Source organism: Micrasema longulum, unplaced genomic scaffold (assembly GCF_059751315.1).
Source record: "Micrasema longulum isolate JH-2025_06_02 unplaced genomic scaffold, ASM5975131v1 h1tg001416l, whole genome shotgun sequence".
Lineage (NCBI taxonomy): Eukaryota > Metazoa > Arthropoda > Insecta > Trichoptera > Brachycentridae > Micrasema > Micrasema longulum.
This window is the reverse complement of record NW_028278602.1, coordinates 279,204-301,188: the sequence shown is the minus strand read 5'-3', so window position 1 is coordinate 301,188 and position 21,985 is coordinate 279,204. Positions and strand designations below refer to the sequence as shown.

Sequence of the window (21,985 nt, the reverse complement as noted above, 5' to 3'; positions counted from 1 at the left end):
CCACGTTTTACCGGCAACAGAGGCAATGTCGTCGACCCATCTTTTCTTCTTTTGTTTGCCAATGGTCTCCACTTTATTATTCTGCCTTTTTGCCTCGCCAAGTGTCCTGCCCACTGCCATTTCAATTTTGCTGCACGATCCGTGATATCCACGACTCCGGTTCAGCGCCTTATTTCTTAATTTCTTTTTCTATCTCTTAGACATACACCGAGCATCTGTCTTTCCATGGATCGTTGCGTGCATTTTAATTTCTGGCTACTTTTCTGTGTTACTGACATGGTTTCTAGTCCGTATGTTGTCACCGGCAATATGCACGATTCATAGACTGGCCTCATTAAGCATAGAGGGACTTCTTTATTCTAGAAAATATATTTAAGTTTACTGAAAGCAGTCCAACTTAGCCCTGTTCTTCTCGGTAACTCCGCTGTCTGGTTATCTTTGCCAAGTTTGACTGTGTCCTAGATAAATATAAATTGAGGTGTATACTGAGTTGTGTGACTTTTCTCTTTTCCTAGCACTACAGAAAATTAATTTAATTATTTGTCCACTTATATTTGTGATGACTGTAATTGTGGTAAGTATAAAGTAATTCATAGTTTAAAGAAATAAAATATACATATTTTATTAATTTATTTCAATTATTTAATAAAATAAATATAAATATTTACAAGGTTTACAAAAAAAATATATAATACTTGTCCGGAAAGACAAGCTAAGAGATTTAGGTGTGATTATGAATGAAAAACTCTTATTTGATTCCCATATTCAGGCGTCTGTAAATAAGGCTGACAGAAATCTGGGCATTATTATACGCACCACTCAACGATTCAAAACAACCGCATCCCTCAAAATCTTATATAATGCATATTTTCGCAGTTATAATAAAGTGTTTTAAAGGAAATTTGCTGTTTGTTTGATTGGAGGATTGAAGGCGCCCCCTCATCCGAATACTCTGTCCGTGCTGGCTGCTCCTCGCATACAATTGTTGGTTTGAACAATGTAGCAGAATCGTCGTTTTCACTCCTTACTTGTGGGGCTTGTCTTTCATTTAAACTTTAAATGGACAGCGTCCACGAAACGCCACGAGCCGCTCGTGAACTGCGATGTGGTATCCTGGTTCGTACTTATCAAACACAGAACGCAAGGCTTCCATTTTATCTCCAGACTGGACAGTTCTTGCTATTCTAGAATTTTGTCATCGCCACGTATTTGAGTGAAGATGTAACGAAATCGATCGCTGGACAAAGCGGAAGGAAAAAAATGTTGCCTAAACAAATCTTCAGAAGTCCATAACTCACTTAACGCCAATTTTCTTCCACGGTTTCTTCCTGAAGCGAAGAGAACTCCAAAAAAGCATGTGTCTCTGTGCGTGTGATGGCTGCTGTGTTTGAATTTTGAGGATTGAGCTGGCAAAGCTTATCGGAGCAATCGACTATTTCATCTGTCATTTTTTCTGTAAAAAATAAAAAGAAGGAATCCCTTATTGTCATTGTATTTTTGTCCCGTTTTTCTACTATATTATTTATTTATTTATTAACGGACATTGTCCATGTTTACAATGTATAGGGTTTAAGTATTACAATAAAAGAATAGTTTGAAACATTAAAAAAAAAAAGAAGCATTGACAAACATAAGGGACATCGAGACAAGATCTGGACTATTTATTTAGTGCTCGTTTAAATCCTTGGAAACTTAAACCAAAAAAGTCCAGATCTTGTCTCGAGTTAACAATACGACAACGACGGGTCATTGGAGAATTAAGGCCATAGTTTGTTCTACGCTGAACGATGAACAGTACTTCATTGTTTCTCAATCTACGAGTCAAAATATTGAATTTTACTTGTCCCAGTAATGATGGAACATCGATTATACCATTTAGTATGCCGAACATATATAGTTCTACGTTTTTGTAGACTAGAAATATTTAACATTGACTCTATTTCAGCATAAAAGTAATTACCTCTCTCTAGTCCGAGCATCCACGCTATTTTTTTAAGCAAGCGATGTTGGACTGATTCAATGTGATGCATGCGATTGACATAGAATTATGTGCTCTAGATCGTGAGCTTGCTGGTAGTAAAGAGGACCATTGCAAAATTTTGGAACTTTTAAAGAATTTGTTAAAAAACTCCGTTAAATCTGATCCGATAATTATTATTTATGTATCGAATTAGAGCAATTTTTTTTTGAAAGATTAGACTGAACGAAAATCGCGTATTTATTTATTTATTCATATTTTTCACTTACAAACTACAATTAATAATAAAAATAATGTGACCTCACTGTGGTATCCCGTGCCGAGGACACTTAACAATATACTTTTTTGAAATTACATTTGAGAATAAAAAAAGAAAACTAACTTAAAAAACAAAGATAATTAACAAATATTCAGACAGTTTTAAAAACAAGGTATTTATGTCGAAATGCGATCCCACAAATGTCGAGATCCGTGAACCGTGTAAGGCTGAGACACGCATTATCGACAGAATCAAGAAAGGGGCGCTGCGTTGGTTTGGACGTGTGGAGCGAATGGACAGCGAAAGAACGGCCAAAAGGATCTACGATGCGAATCTTGATGGATGCAGAAAACGAGAAAGACATGGCACGATCGAGTCCATCAAATACTTGAAGATGGACATGTCAAAAATAGGAATAATCGGTGTGCGTGCATGAGAGGATGTATGAATGTAGAGAAAGCGAGGTCTGTATGCAAAGACAGAGTGATTTATTTCAATTTATTTATTTTATAAACGTTTATGTACATTACAAAAAAGTTCAATGCATACATAAAAAAAAACGAAAAAATTAATACTAAAATTTAAATGTACAAAAATGGTAAAATAAAAATACCCAGCAATTATAGAGAAAGGATGCTATCGTCTCTGAACTTTTTTTCACTAATATGAAAGATGTCAATATCCGAAGAGATACGGTTGAGTAAAGACATCGCTCTTCCTACTGGCATTACCATCGGCAGGTTGGTTCTGCAAGCAGGAAGATAAACCAGCTTAAGCTGCCTATGTCTAAGGTAGTCATTAGGAACATAGAGAAACACCTACGTTGATCGTAATACCACGGATCAATCGGAAAAATACATGGGCAAGTATGCATTTCTTCTTTTCTCCAAACTATTGCAGCCGAGCATTCCCAGTATGAAGTCAGACGGGCACAACCACGGATAATATCCGATGATATGGCGTTCTATCCTCTCTGCCCTACGGGAAAACTGCGCGATGGTTTGCTTGTTTTTTTTAAAAGGAATAACCCGCTAAGCCTCTTCTTCAGAGGCTCATCAGCAGGTGGGAAATTGGATGTGGAAGGAAGTTATGAAAAATACACCACAACACCCAGACCAATTGAGACTTGGATTTTTTCTTGCAACTGGAGGGAATCAAACCCGCGACACTAGTTCCACAGTTGGCTGTCTAACCAACTGTGCCCGTCTAAAGCTTGTTAACATAACTACTAACAAGCCGAAGTATTTCAATTTTTGAAAAAGTGGTAATTATTTTTGTAGATTAGACCGTGGCGCGAAATATGTTGAAGTGAATGAATTTATGTTGCAACAGAGAGGGAAAACATTTCCGAGAAGGGAATATGTGAGTCTAGGCACTTACAGGGCTTACGATCCGTCATTGGCTGGTTTAAGTGGCCACTTTACACACTGAACGTCCACATTTCCTCAACCCTTCCATCTGTTGACTTTTGTGAAGTAAAGGAGCTGAAACCTTTATCACGTGGGTGAGATTCATCCGGCTGAACCAATTCACCTACCGGGCAACGCTTGAAAACGATTTTACAATTTTTTATACTTCTTCTTTTAGGTAGTTAATTCAACTATGTTTTGAGCATGTCTAAATGCTTGCAGACTGGCTGGATTTTCTCCCTAGGGAGTTATTCAAATTTAAATTTATAGCAACTTCTTCAAAGCTTTTAAAAATAAAAAAAAATATTCATAAATTTCATAAAAAGTATGTGTTTTTGTAGAATTCTAAACATATCTACTTTTACACATCTAGTAAATGTTATCACTGTAACTCTCCAAAACAAGAGACTAACTCTTTGTGCTTGGAGAGTGACTTACACTGTTGTAGTTGTTTATTTATAAGAGTTTATATAATTTTAAATACGAGTACATGAAAAGAAAAATAAAAACATAGGATATATAAAGAAAAAACATAAAACAATAATACATTCATACTAATTAAAATTTAATGTTGTTTTTACACAAGTTGAAAAATTTTCTTTAGATTAACTTTAAATTTATTTATTGATATATTATTTTTAATAGTTTTTAGTTAATTAGGAAGATTATTATATTTTTTTACACCTTTGAATACAAAGCTATTTTGACCGTGACTTGCATGGAACTTACTTCACAAAAGTCAACAGATGGAAGAGTTGAGGAAACGTGGATGGTTAAACATGGGCAGAATGGTAAATGTTACACGGTGTGTAAAGTGGCCACTTAAACAATACAATATATTTAAGAGAGAAGTAAAAAATTACATGTATAATTCTTCTTTATGTAACAATGATTGAAAACAATTTTTTGTAATTTATTTATGTTGTTCTAAAAATATTATTGATTAAAATAAAATAATCTATTGTAAGACGTCACTCCCCATTATGTACACAAGAATTATTTATTTCTTTTACGTAAATGTAAATATATGTATTTTATTAATGTAAAGTTGTATTTAGTTGTAATATTGTATTTTTATTTGTTATTCATTGAAAAAAATACATTAAAAAAAACAGTCAATGACAAGTCATAAGCCCTGTAAATGCCTTGACTTCCATATTCCCTTATCAATAATGTTTTCCCTCTCTGTTGCAATAAATTTAAATTTGTTTTCCCTCTCTGTTGCAACAAATTTAAACATAAACAACTCCTTAGGGAGAAAATCCAGCCAGTCTGCAAGCATTTGGACATACTCAAAACATGGTTTAGTGTTCTTTTCTTATCACATTGTAAACATTGTGAAAAAATTAATGTCCATTTATCTGAATTTAAAATTTAGAAAGCGGTTTGTTTGCAAGCATTTATTATAATTTTCAATAGTGGCAATATGCAATGGCGATTGCATTTTGAAAAACCTTTCTCTGGTATGAGTAATATTTATAACGAGCAAATTCAGTCGGTCCCGTCTTCCTCGTAATAACCAAGTTGACTATGTAATCATAAGAATAACAATGAACATTGCGTACCATAGTCCAGACGTAATCTCAGAGCAGATGACGTGGGTAGAAGTATATCTTCGTCTTTACGAGAGGAACCCAAACACTTAGAATTACGTCTGGATTCCTCTCGTAAAAATGACGATAACTTTAGTTTAATGCCAGGATAATCCATATCTGTCTCCGTGTAGATAATCAGATCATCAGTTGTCCCGGGCCGGTCAGAACTGGTCCCCGGTACGCCTGGCTCCTCGCAGCCGTAGAATACCTCCTTCTACATCGCCAGTCCCCGGTTCAGCCTTGATGTAAAAAAAAAGTAAATCTTTGAATCATCGGATGATAAACATTTTGGAAATTTTACAAAATAACTTCTTTTTTTTTTTTTTTGTTTATTTTTCCATACTGTTACATATTATGCATGTATTAAATTACATATTTTATACATTATATTTATTAAACATTAGAAGAGAAAAAGAGAAAAAATACATATTCTAAAAATAAACATAGCCTTAAATTTGGAAAAAATGCCCACAAAGACTTAAACGTCTGAGCGTGGGTCATTCCTTTTTTATTGTTTTTGGTGAATTTTTTGGTATACAAACACAAATGTGACAATGCCATTAAAAATCATACAGAAATAACAGGAAAATGACATAAACAATGTAATTAAGACATCAAAGTTTAGAATATGCTGTTGTACGACTCTTTCACAATAGGTGTACATCTGTATTTTAATATTATTATATTTTTATCTGTAATAATAACTAAACGATTACTTGATACTAAAAGTTAAAACAAATAATATCAAGGAAAAGAATCTGAGCTGTGTTTCAAAATGCTCCAAAAACATACAATGTAATTCATTAATTTTCATTAATTCGGAGTTTACATAGATAGATATTTGAATTTCAAAACACATTCTCAATATGTAACAAAAAAAAACATTTATGGGAAGATTACGGGATTACTATATGGGAGGAAATGTGGATGTTCAAACATGGGCAGAATGGTGAATGTTACACAGTGTGTAAAGTGGCCACTTAAACCAGCCAATGACAGGTCATAAGCCCTGTAAATGCCTAGACTTCCATATCCCCTTCTCAAAAATTTTCCCTCTCTGTTGAAATAAATTTAAATATGAACAACTCCCTAGGGAGGAAATCCAGCCTGTCTGCAAGCATTTGGACATAATCAAACATTGTTAGAGTAATTAAAATTCAATTAGGGGAAACTGAGTATATTAGAGGAATATTTTGGTTATATTGGGGGAAAACCTTCCATTATTTACAAATATTTGTAAGGGTAAGACTTTAAAATTAATATAATAATTATAAAAATATTGATTTCATTTATACAGATTTATTTTGAAAATTATTGTTGAAACTCTACATTGGTATTTTACACAGGTTTCATTCATGTTTAATGTTAACTAAGTTAAAAATACATTCAGATTTTATAATATCATTTCATTTTAATTTAATTGATTGGGAACATGACAAGTTTTTATATATTTAGTGGGTATATAATAAAAAGTTCTTTATACTCGTACATAATTTGAAATAACAAATTTACAATTACAAATAATTTAGTAACATAAATTACCTGGTCCATGAAGAAGTATAGAAATTGAAAAAATAACATTTTCAGGCGTTGCCTAGTCTAGTATGTAGGTGAAATAATTCAATTAGATGAATCTCGCCCGCATAAATAAAGGTTTCAGCTATTTAACTTCACAAACATCAACAGATGAAAGAATTGAAGTAATATAGATGTTAAAATATGGGCAGAATGGTGAATGTTACAGTGTGTAAAGTGGCCACTTAAACCTGCCATTGACAGGTTATAAGCCCTGTAGATGCCAGACTTCTATATTACCTTCTCTTGAATGTTCTTCATCTCTGTTGTAATATGTTAAAATAATTTAGTTTTTTGAAAATATTTAGTAAAGGTGAATTAACTTGGTTTAACTGTTCATTTATAAGTATATTAGCTGGGTTATGTCGAGTTTCAACAATAATTTTCAAAATAAACCTGTATAAATGCTATACTTAATGCTACAAGTGATGTCCCATCTCTGTTGCGATCAATTTCTTTTCATGTTCCCAACCGCGTCACCAGAAGTCAAAATCTGCTATTTATTAAATCTTCTAAGAGCAACTTTGGTTTTTATGCCCCAATGTCCAGAATGTGTAGATTAGTCAATTCATCACACGACTTGGAATTTTTGGGATAGATCTTCCGGCTTTTTGTAGATCTCTTCGCGACTAAACAGTGTGGGATGAAGTTGAATTGGCATGGTTTAGCTCAAAGTTTTAAGTCTTTCGACTTTTGAATATATTGTATACAATTATTGTTTTGCCCTTGTTTGTCTTTGCTAAATAGTTTTATGTTCTTTTTGTTCAGTTTCTTGCATTTACGTTTCTTCATGTAACTGTTGTAATTGGCTTAGGCCGTATATATATAGTAAATAAATAAATAAATACTAAATGAAATCAATATTTTTCTAATTATTATATTAATTTTAAAGTCATCCCTTACAAATATTTAAGTTTGTAAGTGAAAATTCTTGATGGAAGTTTATTGTAATTTATTATATAAATAAAACACGAGTGATACTATAATCATTATTTACAAAACCACACTCACGAAGGATGGGACACCAACAATAAAATAAAATACTTAAACTCATTAAAATAACATTATATCCATTCATTAGTTAACCCATAGAAAATTTGTCGATAATGATCCTTAAGATAAAAATTACTTTATTTAATTTACTTACATATAACTTTGAATTATGTATCCTCACCTCTGTTCTGTATAAAAACATTTAACTTTTTAACAAAGATACCAGTCTCGAAGATGTCGCGAAAGCGATGAAACCGGTCACTGGATATTCCAAATTTGTGGATTAAAGTATCACTCGTGCCTTACAAATATGTTTAAATAATAGAGGGTTTTTCCCCAATATAACCAAAATATTCCTCTACTATACTCAGTATACCCTAATTGAATTTTAATTACTCTACTTATTTTGGCTTGTATAGAAATCCACAAACATAAAATAGCAATTATTTTTAGTATATAAGGAAACTTTGTAAATATTTAAGTTAGTTTGTTTGAAAATGTCCTAACAAGATGAAACGCTTCACAATATACTCTTTGTATATTTTATAAAAAATAAAGTAGAATTATAATCCAATAAACTTGTTATATTTTGGATACATTACCAAATTAAATACGGAATTTTACCAATTGTCTGCATACACAATAAATAATATCCCACAGTTATTTCATAGTCCATACTGTAAATGTTTTTTTCTTAAATATTCTTATCAAAAGCCTATAGATCCAGCTAAACAGCAATAAATAGTGTTTTGACATGGAGAGCTACATTTGAAACAGTTTTACAACTTCAAACCGCTCTCCTGAACAATTTACCAAATGTGACTTCCAGCATTTCAGCTTCAAGGTACAGATATTATGATGCGTTACCTGGTCAGTTCGTAGGCGGGATAATTACGCAGCAAACTCCGATGAAGACTGACATCGGAAGCCTCAACTGCGCTCGCCTACTTTACAAGACGTCGAGCTCTCGACGTTCCGGACGTCCGATGCTGACTGTTCGTCGGCAGTTCACGTCGGAACCGCGGGACGCGAACCTGACTTGGGAGGACGCGCAGGAGCTGGTGATGCACGGAGGCTCTTTGAGGACACCATGAGCTGCAACGGAACAGACGTGGAATGATGATGAAATAACTGAGCCAGAATCCAACCCGCATCATTGAAGATTTCAGCTCTTCAGCTTCACAAACATGAACACATGGAAGAATTGAAAGAATGTAGATGTTCAATTGTAGGTAAAATGGTGAATAATAGTGTGTAAAGTGACTACTTAAACCAGCCAATGGCAAGTTATAACCCCTGTAAATGCCCAGACTTCTATATTCCCTTATGGAAAATATTCTTCATCTCTGTTGTAATATATTATATGCATTTATAGTAGAAAATTGTATATCTTTTAGAATATAGCATGTAATTTTAAGAACTCTGTTTTATATAGAAAAATCGAAATATAAATAAAATGCAATACACATATGTAAGTATACTGTATATTTATATATATATTTATAAATAAATGCAAAACGAGCTCCCTCTCTGAACACGAGTTTTCACTCTATTGGAGAGGTAAAAACAATATTATTAATTATGTATTTACAAACAATTTGTAATTTTATATTCATTTTGTGAAGATTTTTTTCAATAAATAAAATATATATATATCATCTACACTATCTACAGTAATTAAGGTACCCAACATACGAGCCAGTGACGTCAGTACCACGCCAGCCACGAGGAATACGCCAGAGACGATGGCAGATGGTAGACGCTTGCAGAGATTAAAACCAATTTAAAACCACAGATAAAATTTAATGTGTTAGACCAACACCACCTAGACTCAAGTCGTTTCACTGAAATATTAAGGGTCCATTTTTTTCAGATACTTTTCATTTCAAATTGGAGAATATTCTAGTGAATTTGGAATGATAGCATGTGGTGTGCCCCAGGGCTCTATTCTCGGACCCTTATTATTCCTCGTTTACATTAACGATGTCACCACGTGGGGTGTAGAAAGCACTTTTCAATTATATGCTGATGATACCATCATTCATATAATTGAAAAGTGCATTTCTACTCATATTCTATCATAACTGTACGGTTGAAAAGCTAGAGACTTCAATGCAAAGGGATCTCTCTCTTCTTACAAATTGGTTAAGGATAAATTAACTAAGCCTTTAGATAAAAAGAAAACTTCAAATATACAATTCGGCAGCAAAAAAAACATAAGTCTTTACATTTCTCTTAGATCTAGTAAGATTGAAAGAGTTTACGTCACAAGAAACTAAGGGTTATTTATAGACTATCAACTTTCATGGAACCATCAATTTAACCATGTAAAATCCAAGGTTGCACCTATAACTGGAGTTCTGTATAGACGTAGGGGCTTGATTCCTAAGCCCATTCTGCTTTCCATTTATTATGCCATGATCCATTTACATCTTGCTTATTTATCCTGTATATGGGGATTTGCTACAAAAAAACTAATTTCTGAGATTCAGGTTCTTCAAAACAGAAGTTTGAGGAACATTCTTGGTCTGCCTTGGGATACACATGTAAAATATATTAACACTCAAACAAAAATACTTCCTTTCAAAGTAATACCTGTGCATGATATCACAAACACCATGTTAAAAATTTTGAATTCCTCAGCTCATACAAATTAAAAGCAAATTTTTAATAGCGATATCCATAGCCACAATACGCGCAGCTCAAAAACCCTGCATGTACCAAAATTTCACTCTACCAAGTTTGGTAAAAAGTCATTGAAGAATATCTTTCAAACACTGTATAGTAAACTACAAACCAAAATTTAAAAAAATAAAATGCGTAAATTGCAAAGCGTGGCTCTCAAGGCCTTCTACCTTAACCTTTTCTTGGAAGATCCGAGTGAAAATTATTTCTGAAAGCTTATTCTTCTTCTACGTTTTGGTATAAGCTAAAAGCCAACTCTTCAGACTTGGTGGTCTTTTGGGCAGACGGCAGACGGCCGGGATTTTGAAGCTGTCCATTAATAGAATTATTGACGTAATCTCTCCATAATCTATTTACTATGCACTGGGTATCGCAATTCCGTCTAACTTTTTGACTCTTGATTCTGCCTCTGAAGTTTCCCTGCGATTGCTTTAAGTACATTTATCTCTGACGTTCTGAGCAGTTATTTGGTTTTTCTCTTTAGTTTTTCTACTTGGTTTTTCGTATTTTTTTTTCTCTCTATCTATCCTCGCCTTTATTGAATACACCTTGATTGGTCTGACACATGTTTTGTATGTCCGAATTATAATAGTGTTTATTGTACTATACGAAATTTCTTAGGCATTCAGATGTTTACTAACTGAGATGGATATGTTCTCATCATTACTATGGCTGCATCATCTGCATGGCATGTGATGTTAATGACCTTATCTCCCTTAGTAGATTCACTCCTTTTTTATTCTTAAAAGCGTTTAATTCTGCTTGTGTAAGAAAAGATTTTTGGCGTTTATATTGTTGTGGTATATTTAGTTACAAAATTGCTAAACTGCTTTGTTTCTTTGCTGTTCTCAATATGTGTATTTAATATTTAAAGTTTAATGTTAAAATTATTTATGTCCCGAATTGAGTTGTAACTCCTGGGAATGTAATTCAACGTATTATAATATAAAATACTTGTGTTATATGATTTTTAAATAAAAAAAATACATAAAATACGGCTGTTAAATGCTCAGAGAGTCGGGTAGGTAGTGTCTATGTAAAACCATCGATCCGCATGTAGAAACGTTACATTTTATCTGTGGCTTTTCTGTCAAGCGGCTAGCGTCCGTCTCGTGAATACATACATCACGATATTATTGGACGATTAAACCAAGTTTTCCACACAAGTCATCGCAAAAAGTAAGCAACTATTCCAGTTTATAAATTAAATCATTAAATATTATATTTGTAATACCACAGCACGCCAGGTAACACAATTGTGGATTGCAACTTGGCTTGTAGTCGAGCGATTCTAGATTTTACTGTAGAGAAAAACAGCAAACAAACTAAAATTAAATACCTAGGACTAATAATAGACAGACAATTGACATGGCAAATTCATATTTACAATGTGATTAGCAAAGCGGCGACATTATCGAGTCTTTTTTTTTTAATCAAAAACTTTGTTCCTAAATCGGAAATTATTCTAATGTATGAAGCCTATGTAAAAACTAAAATATGTTATACGCAACTGCTATGGAGAACAGGAAATTAAAATGACATAAACAGACTACAAAGACAGCAAAATAAAACATTAATGTCGGCATATGACCTACCCTATCCAACGGCAACTAAAGAACTTTTTAAACAAACTAAGCAATTAAATGTAACTGAACTCTTTAAAGCAAAATGATTAAAATTAATTCATAAATTAGCCCTATATGTTATTGTAGGCGAAGAACTAAAACTTGAAAAAAATTGTAGTAAACATGGACACAATTTTTATTATTTATTTTTTATTTTTTTTATTTGTTTATTTTTCCATACATATATTATTTACATAGAAATATAATTACAAAAATACGCTTTAGAAAATACATCTTTAAATTAAGCTATAACATGAATTGGAAAAAATGCCCAACAAAGACTACAGCGTCTGAGCGTGGGCCATTCCTTTTTGAAATATTAAATAGTTTATAGCACATATATATGGTACGACATGACCATGAAATATCAGAAAAATATCTAAAACGAGACAAGGACATCGAGGCTAATAAACCGGGGACTGAAATTATACAGTAAACTACCGGACAAAACTAAGCAAAACACTCAGACAACCTTTACAAAAGATGTTAAAAATATTATCATTTACAGTTGAATGTGAATTTTAAAAGTAAAAATATTTTGTTAAATGTATGTAACCAGTTAGGGTTTATCAATGCAATTAAAAATTTAAAAAAAACATCATCCATTTACATGTAAAGGTAGGCAGAAAGGATAGAACGCCATTTCAATCTGTCTTACATAACTTACAAAGAGCGCTTCCTCTGCATTCTACATATTTATGAGTAATTTCTGACTTCTGACATGTTCATCTTCAAGTATTAGCTGGAATTGGTCATCCCATGTCTTTCTCAGTCTCTGCTTCCATCAACTTTCGTATCGTAAATCTTTTAAGCCGTTCGCTCTCAATTTTCTCGAAATTTATATTTATTTATTTATTCATATTTTTCGCTTACAAACTATAATTAATAATAAAAATAATGTGACCTCACTGGGGTTTCCCGTGCCGAGGACACTTAACAATTTAGTTTTTTTAAAATTACATTTGAGAATAAACAAAGAAGACTCACTTAAAAAACAAACATAATTAACAAATATTCAGACAGTTTTAAAAACAAGGTATTTATGTACATCTATATTATTTATATTACAAAACACACAATGAAAACAACAAAAACCTAACATAAGCCATACAGTTGTGGAGCAGTTGATTCAGCATTGGTATGGGCGAATGAAACAATCCATTTTACTTCTACCTAGCTCCACTATCCATTTTTTTATAGAAAATAAAAATATAGTTTTAACCTTGTTGAAAATAATCCTTTATTTATAAATTTACTGCATTTATTAGACAGGAATCTTTAGAACACTAAAGCATTTGAACATGAATATAGAGTATCCCCTAGTGAGGTTTGCCTCCATCTAGTATGGCTCAGCCTGTTCGAAGATGGAGTTTTTTTGCATTCTAAATTATCACAATCATTCCCTTTCCGCACCTAGTGATGTCACTGCATTGGTACACCAATCGCAGCGTATCTCGATCATATTGATTAGTCTTACGCTTCAGGTTTTTAACTCATGTGTGGCTATGCGGTAACGGATGTCTACCTCGGGTAAAAAACATTTAATAACTCTCTTATTTTTTTAAATAACCAACTCATATTTTTTGTAATCCTTATATGGACTTTTTTACACCAAAATAAGGAAACATTTTTATAAAAAATGCACGGGCTTTTTCTATAAAAAACAATTTCTTCATTTTGTAAAATAAATTAAAACAAACGAAAGAGATGCCAGTATTATAAGTGGTTTATTAAATTTTATAAGAAAGAGCACGAGAATATAGCATATCAGAAGACCGACAAGGACACTATTCGTTAGGGGCGGAGCTTGAGTGACCGAGAAAACAATACCGAAAGAGCACGATACAGAATTATACCACTTGTGGGACAGAGAACACATCAGTCGCGTGAAGTTTTTTGTAGTATACTGAGCTGACGCTGTATTTAACACACCGTGTTCCCGAAATGTTTCTACAATTTATTCACAATTTATCTGATTTAAATTATTTTTTGACAATTCTTGATGGAATTTCATTGTAATGATGTAATATTTACATACATTTACATATAAGTTATTAATCAAAAATACTTGGTACACTTCCACTCATTTCCACACTTAAGATAATATTTTGATTTCTATAAATCATCCTTACATTGTATAATATTCACCAGTCTGAAGATGTCCATTAGAGGATGAAAGCGCTTATTGGTCAAACAAATAAGTGGAAGTGTACCCAAGGAAGTGTGCAAAGTTATTTCATTTAAAGTGTTCAAAAAATTTGTTCCTAACTAGTTTTAAAAAACGTGTTTACGTTGTCATTTTTGTGTATGTTTAATTACGATTTGATTATATCACGTATTACGTACTATTATTTTATTTCTTACAAGTTTTTTTTGCTATTTTTTTAGGTTTTATTTCAATATTATTCTAAGAATATGTTTTAACAGCGTTTTTATTTATTCTAATAAAATCTAGTATTTATTTGCAATAAAAATTTGATATTCTTTTTTGCATTCAAATAAGAGTTGTATTAGCATAGCATACTTTCTAGTCTCCCGGTTGATCTATTTCCGCTAAATTCAGTCGTAAGTGTAATTCGGAATTCAGTCGACAACCAGACGCGGGCGGCAGCGCTTGCTGGCGGGATTTTAAAAGGAATGAACACAATTTCTAACTTTATTTTGCATAAATATGCTTTAATTTTATATTTTTTATGTAACATCTTTGAATAAAGATCATTTTTAACACATACCATTGTAAATAATTTGGTATTTTAGCTTACATTTCAAAATATCTCGACTTATGCTTGTGGTCACATTGTGTTACACCACCGGCTGCAAAGGGATTATTCAGCACAGTCTTTTAAGAGTTAAATAAATATTTCTTGTCAACTTTTTCGGGAATCGAATCCGAGACCTCTTTCATGGTAGGCGAACGCGTCGACCATTACACCAATAGGCTGACGAGGCGAATTCGCGTATAAGTATTTAAATTTTGGGGCTTTTCTCGACGAGTTTTGAATAAATGACTATTAGAAAATGAGAATCAAGTGAAATCAATGTTGAACCGGGATTCGCACTGTTAGAACTTTTGACTAAAGGCAATCCATCGTGAGCGTTAGGGCTATGTATAGCGTGTGAGCTCGCCAATATATGACAGTAAAAAATTTATTGTCTTTGAATTTCCTAGAGTTTTAACCATCGAAAAAAAAGAAGATTGCAAATAAAATCAACAGACAATGGAAATTTGATGTGTATTATTTTAATAGATTGTGTATAACAGAAAAATGCATAGAGAAATATGCATTTTTTTTTTGTAATAAAAACAGTCTAGTAAATTCGAATAAATAAAAATACGCTTTATATTAACAATATTAATTAAAATGCAAAAATAACATTGAATACTTGAAAAATAAATATTACTGAGTGTTACAAACATAATTTAAAAAACGGATAGCGATTAAAAGTAAAAACTATCTTTAGTTTAATTCTTATAGCGATAAATACATAAACATTATAAAACAGGAGTTATACAAATACAAAAATAATATTGTAACTAGGCGGCTACCTACACGGTTAAATTTCGAAACACCACGCAATTTCTTATCTCGGCTACGCTATGTAAAATGAAAAAAAATATTTAAATTAATAATTTCATCACGTCATAAAGTCGCCCCTGGGTAGCGCCTGCTAACGTCAATCAACTAAAACATCCTCGTTTTACTTACAATATTTCGGCTACGCCATAAATCTCTTTTTTTAAATAATTTCTCACGTCACAAAGTCGCCCCTGGGTAGCGCCTGCTAACGTCAATCAACAAAAACATCCTCGTTTTAATTACAATATTTCGGCTACGCCATAAATCCCTTTTTTTAAATAATTTCTCACGTCACAAAGTCACCCCTGGGTAGCGCCTGCTAACGTCAATCAACAAAAACATCCTCGTTTTTATAACAGTATTTCGGCTACGCCATGAATTTCTTATAAAAAATGTCAAAACGTCACAAAGCCACTCTCCGAGTGTCGCCACTGACATCATTTACAAAAACATAATTATTTGTGCTTTTTTCAGGTACGCAACATTTTTTTTAAATACACCTACCTAACCGATAAAATACTATTAGTAATTAAACCAAGGTTTGCTTTAAAGTTCCGTATGGCCAAATAATATTATTTATTATTAGAATATTATTGACATGTAGTTCAAGCATTGCTGCATTCACGTTGCTTTAATTCTGAGAGCTCAACGGCTATGTTTTTCTATGGTTATGTTAATGTCATCTGTCATGTATTGGCGAGCTCACAGGCTATACTTACGCCGAGCGTTACACTGATAAGTTGTAGAAAACTTAGAAGGAGGCTATGTCAGGGGTTGTCTTCTTCCTCAGGATTGTCCACCAATGATAACACTTGTGCAGATACTTAATAATTTATTTTATCAAGAAGGGAACAAGTACAATTATTTATCTATGCGTATAACTATCGAATCATAATGACACAGCGGGGATGTGCAATCCCCTTTTATATGGTTCAATTCCCACAAATATCCTGTTTATTCACCTATTGCGTCGTATTCCAGAATTTACTAATATGAATGTTTAATGCGTCAATAGGATAAATAATCAGTTATAATTAACTTAGTTATAATTAACTGATTAATCACGTGATAACGTCGTAATCGACGGCTTTTTAAGAGTGAATAATGTGTATTTTATTTATTTATGTTGTTTTTGCGCCACAACAGGCCAGGAGGGCCAATAACTGTGGTGAATTACATCACAAAACACCCAAGCTTGAGAAAAATCACATTGAATTTTTGTGTTCTCACCGGGATCGAACCCGGAACCTTATGTGAGTGAATCAAGCGTCTTTACCACTACACCACGAAGGCCGCCACTATTTTAAATATATAAACAGGATAAAACTATCAATTAATTATAAAATTAGCTTTAATTTAATTATTAAAAGGAAGACGCTTAATCACAAAATGACAACATGGAAAAATCCCAATTATGAGTATTGGTAATTTGTCATGAGTTATAAAAGCATCTCGGACCTCTGATCCGTGAGTCTGCGACATTTACTTTTTTTAAAAATGTATTTAGTACTCAATTATTGTGAATTTCGTGTTTTTTCCAGGATTTCTAGAATACAAAACTATGGAAATCGCTTTTGTGAATATTAAGGTGGAGCCGGGAACTGGCGATGTAGACGAAGATATTCTCCATACTGAGGAAATTGGGCCATTTTCCTACAAACGCGATGAGCTGGGTGTTGCTATCGTGAAGATTGAACCGGGGACTGGCGAAGGGGGAGATTTACTCAATTCTAGGGAAGAAGTGCCATATCCTTACAAATTCGAGGAGCCAGGTGTTGCCTCCGTAAAGGCTGAACCGGGGACTGGCGATGCAGTAGAGGGTTTTCTTCAAACTGGGGAAGTGGCGTCTAGTTCTTACAAAATCGAGGAGCCAGATGTTGCTAACGTGAAGGCTGAACCGGGAACTGGCGATGTTCTCCGTACTGGGAAAGGGGCGCCATACCCAGACAGAAGCGAGAAGCCGGGCGTTGCTTCCGTGAAGGCTGAACCGAGAACCAGTTCTAACCAGCTTAGAGTTACCTGTGATGCAATTATGCATACAGATATGGATATTGAATATCCCGACATTAAACAAGGAGATTCTTCCCGTCACAATAAAATTGACTCAAGTAAGTAATGCTTCCTTTTACATTATATGCTCTGAAATTACTTATGTGTACTATGTATATGTTTTATTTATTTATTTAACAAATTTACGGACAATGTCCAATTTAAACAAATTATTTAACGAAAAACAATAATAATAGAGTAACAATATGAGAAGGAATACAACAAAGAAAAGCAAAGGCAAGATAATACATTAGACAGGCATTATGGAATCCAGAACAGAATTTCATTATTTCTGAGTCTACGTGAAGGAACATTGAGAGATATTTGTTGGAGAATAGTCGGGAAATCAAATAAATTATTAAGTATCTTAAACATGCAAATTACATCTGCATTTAATCGACGTTGTGACAGACTGGACATATTAAGGAAAAGTTCCATGTCGGTATAGTTATAGTGATCTCTTGTGATTCCTAGTTTGAACGCAATTTTTCTCGTATATTTATGCTGAACTGATTCGTTGCGATTTATATAAGTAACATATTAAGGAGACCATATTACGGAGGTGTATTCAAGAATGAGACAAACCAATGAGCAGTAAAGTGTTTTTAGAGTTAATGTATTTTCAAAATAGGATGTAACTCTATTAACAAATTCAAAGAATTTAAGAAATTTGTTAATTATATAGTCAATGTGTTCATTAACATTTAGTTTGTTGTCTAGAACCACCCCCGAGATCTCTTATTGAAGTTACAACCAGTTACAAACGTTATGTGTAATTAAACCCCTTAAAATCTGATTCACTATTTTAAATAAATTTTTGTAAGAGTCTCCAAATGCTTATTAAAAAAATAAAGCTTTAACTCAACATCGTTTATTTAACATGGTTTTATTCTTGTGTATTGTTCGCCCTCTAAAAGGTCCCAAATAAAAGTATCATATGATTTTCAAAAGTTCCTTCAGAACGCCTTCATATTTTTTTTAATGAAGCTCTTGTTTATAGGAATACTTCTGTACATAAAAAACGTTGATAAAATAACTGACAGCGGTTTTAACCATAAAATTACTATTATTTTGTTCCAGGTTTGCCAGTAAGCCAGAAATCGCAACTTACATCTCAAACTGGTAAAAAACCGTTCTCATGCTCCGAGTGCAAATATAAATGTTCAAAAAAACGTTTATTAAAATCACACATGTTAACTCATTCTGGTGAGAGACCATTTTCATGCACAGAGTGCAAATATAAATGTTCATATAAACGTTTATTAAAATCACACATGTTAACTCATTCTGGTGAGAGACCATTTTCATGCGCAGAGTGCAAATATAAATGTTCATATAAACGTTTATTAAAATCACACATGATAACTCATACTGGTGAGAGACCATTTTCATGCGCAGAGTGCAGTTACACATCTTCACATAAAAGTACATTAAAGTCACACATGTTTACTCACACCGGTGAGAAGCCATTCTCATGCTCAAAGTGCCAATGTAAGTTTACACAGAGGGGCAGTTTAAATTCTCACTTGTTAACTCATAACGGTGAGAAACCATTCTCATGCTCAGAGTGCGATTATAAATGTGCACATAAAAGTACATTAAAATCACATATGTTTACTCATGCTGGTGAGAGACCGTTCTCATGCTCAGAGTGTAATTATGAATCTTCACAAAGAAGTAGATTAAAGATACACATGTTGACTCATACCGGTGAGAAACCATTCTCATGCTCAGTGTGTCAACACAAATTTTTACTTGGCAAGCAATTGAAATTACACATGTTCAATCATACTGATCTGAAACCATTCTCATGCTCAGAGTGTGAATATAAATCTTCGCGCAGAAGTGATTTGAGAAGGCACTTGTTAACTCATACCGGTGAGAAACCGTTCTCATGTCCGGAGTGTCAATTTAAATGTTCTCTTAAACATTCATTAAAATCACACATGCTTTCTCATACTGGTGAAAAACGATTATCATGCTCAGAGTGTCAATTTAAATGCTCACATAAATCTCATTTGAAATCGCACATTTTATCCCATACCGGTGAGAAACCATTTTCGTGCTCAGATTGCCAGTTTAGATGTTCTCAGAAAACTCGTTTAAAATCACACATCTTAACTCATATCCGTGAGCAACCATTCTCATGCTCAGAGTGCCAATACAAATGTTCACGGAGTGGTAAATTAAAATTGCACATGTTGTCTCATACTTCCAAAAATTAATTTTTCTTCTCCGATTGTGAATTCAAGTTTTCTAAAAGGAGTGATTTAATTCATCACTCTTTAAATCACATAAATGAGAAAGTTTTAACGGTTATATTAGTAAAAATGTTATAAATCTGTTATATTATAGTGTTGGTAGATATTAATTATTTATTTATTTTATTCCGAAAATATACCGTCATACAAAATAAGTAATAAAAACAAAAAAAAATTAACATGAAAAGACCAATTAAGTTTTCATAAATTAAAAAGATATAAACATTAAATGTGACAAAAAATAAAAAATAAATAAGAATTTTAATTAAGAAAATAATAATTGTAATAATTAATAATAATTATTGTTAGACAAATGTTTAAATCCGTGCTTTATGTGGCTTAGACAAGCATTGATATCAATATTATTCTAAATTTTCATGTTTTAAACAATTTGTTTCTTTTTGGGTGATACCATGTGTGTAGGATTTGTTCCGTCGTTTCGGCTACCATTGCAGGAGCCATCTTCAGGGTAAACTTACAGTTTTTTTCAGTTTACCCTGAAGATGGCTCCTGCAATGGTAGCCGAAATTTCGGAACAAATCCAACACATATGGTATCACCCAAAAAATAAACAAATTGATAACAGTGTTACCGTGAAAACCTTCGCACCTATTTAATTTTTTTATGTTAAAAGAGTTCAACCCGGCAAAGCTTTTATATTGCTAGATTTGAGTACAAACTTGTGTATATACAGGGTGTTCTTTAAACCCAGACACATCCTAAACCCCGATGATCAGTATGGACAAGAAGACATATTAGCATATTAAAAAAAATATTTAGAATGAAGAAATTAAAAAAAAAAAAAAATTGTAAAAAACAAATGGTTGCTGACTTCTGCAGGGGAGAAGTGAGGGGGGCGTGGCCGCGCGCTTGACAGTGTATCAGACTCCCCCCTCCCCCCTTCTCGTTTCTTCGCTGCAGAAGAAGGCAACCAGTTGTTTTATTTGATATTTTATTTTTGTAAATTTTATTTGTTCTAAAAAAATATTTTAATGTGCCAATATGTCTTCTTGCTCATACTGAGCATCGTGGTTTTGGGTGTGACAGGGTTTAAAGAACACCCTGTATATACTTTTTATTTTAATATATTTTTTTTAAATAAGAGGGAAAACAAAGTTAATGCTTAATAAAAAAAAGAAAATGTACATAGCAATGAAATACTCATAAAATGAATACAATCGATAGTTTGATATCGATGATTGTATTAAAATATATAAAATAAATATATAAAAATACACACATTATTACAATATTAATATATTATAAAAAGAAAGCAAAGTTCTCATACATATTTTGTCCCGATAAACTATTAAGGCTGTAGTCTGGTAAAACTAACGCGAAATTAGGAAATCATACGAGTTTGCCATTTTAAAACTAATGTTTTTTTGTAATCGCGCAATAATAAAAAACTAAAAGAACATAAATTAGATAAAAACAATAGTTTTTAAAGGTATTTCTGTTAAAAAATATACTTGAAAGTTTTATGTAACTAAAATATAATTACTTTTAGACCGGCAGATTACGCTATTTCAAATTTAAACTAAACTTAGGTATCTGGGATCTCAATAAAGACCAAGTATTGAACCAAAATTTACTATAATAATTTGAAGATATTTTTTTATAGTGTATTTAAAAGTAATTGTAATGTATTAGGTCTGACTGTTCGTAAATAAAACACAATTTATGGGAGATTTTTGTGTGAGTTTTTGTAAATGTATGAACTTTCTGTACATAAAAAAATAATATATTTATAGTGTTTTATTTTATAATTATCCTATGTATTTAAATAAAAGTAAAAAAAACTTAATTTATTTTGATATCAAGTGGATATTATTGTTCGGACCAATTCTCAACCAAATCTATATCTACCTACCCGTCCTTCCCATTTCCTAGCGCACTCCATGTAACAATAATTCGTAGTGAAAAAACATTATATTATCAGTACTAATCTGACATCAAACAAGTGAAGTGTTCAACA

General features: G+C 32.6%; 1 protein-coding gene and 1 long non-coding RNA gene across 3 annotated transcripts; one reads left to right on the top strand and one right to left on the bottom strand.

Annotated features, from left to right (window-relative positions):
- Nucleotides 1-1,153: 1,153 nt before the first annotated feature.
- LOC148275468 (uncharacterized) lies at nt 1,154-9,568 on the bottom strand. Of its 2 annotated transcripts, none has more exons than XR_015824016.1 (4): nt 9,505-9,568; nt 8,677-8,904; nt 5,212-5,480; nt 1,154-1,453 (listed from the first exon to the last, which is right to left on the bottom strand). It is a non-coding gene; the product is annotated as an uncharacterized LOC148275468 (long non-coding RNA). The 2 variants fall into 2 exon arrangements; XR_015824017.1 differs by lacking the exon at nt 1,154-1,453 and adding an exon at nt 2,603-2,984.
- A 2,008-nt stretch (nt 9,569-11,576) lies between these two features.
- Nucleotides 11,577-20,232, top strand: LOC148275467 (uncharacterized). Its single transcript, XM_088235683.1, has 3 exons — nt 11,577-11,673; nt 17,239-17,805; nt 18,827-20,232. Exons 2-3 carry the CDS (start codon nt 17,259-17,261, stop codon nt 19,969-19,971), a joined length of 1,692 nt encoding a protein of 563 aa, XP_088091809.1. The 5' UTR covers nt 11,577-11,673; nt 17,239-17,258; the 3' UTR covers nt 19,972-20,232.
- Nucleotides 20,233-21,985: the final 1,753 nt, after the last annotated feature.

What these genes read in the sequence shown, in the direction of transcription:
- LOC148275467 (XM_088235683.1), top strand. Translation starts at nt 17,259, where the DNA reads ATGGAAATCGCTTTTGTGAATATTAAGGTGGAGCCGGGAACTGGCGAT. An exon ending in TCACAATAAAATTGACTCAA is followed by an intron (nt 17,806 to 18,826) that starts GTAAGTAATGCT and finishes ATTTTGTTCCAG; the next exon opens with GTTTGCCAGTAAGCCAGAAA.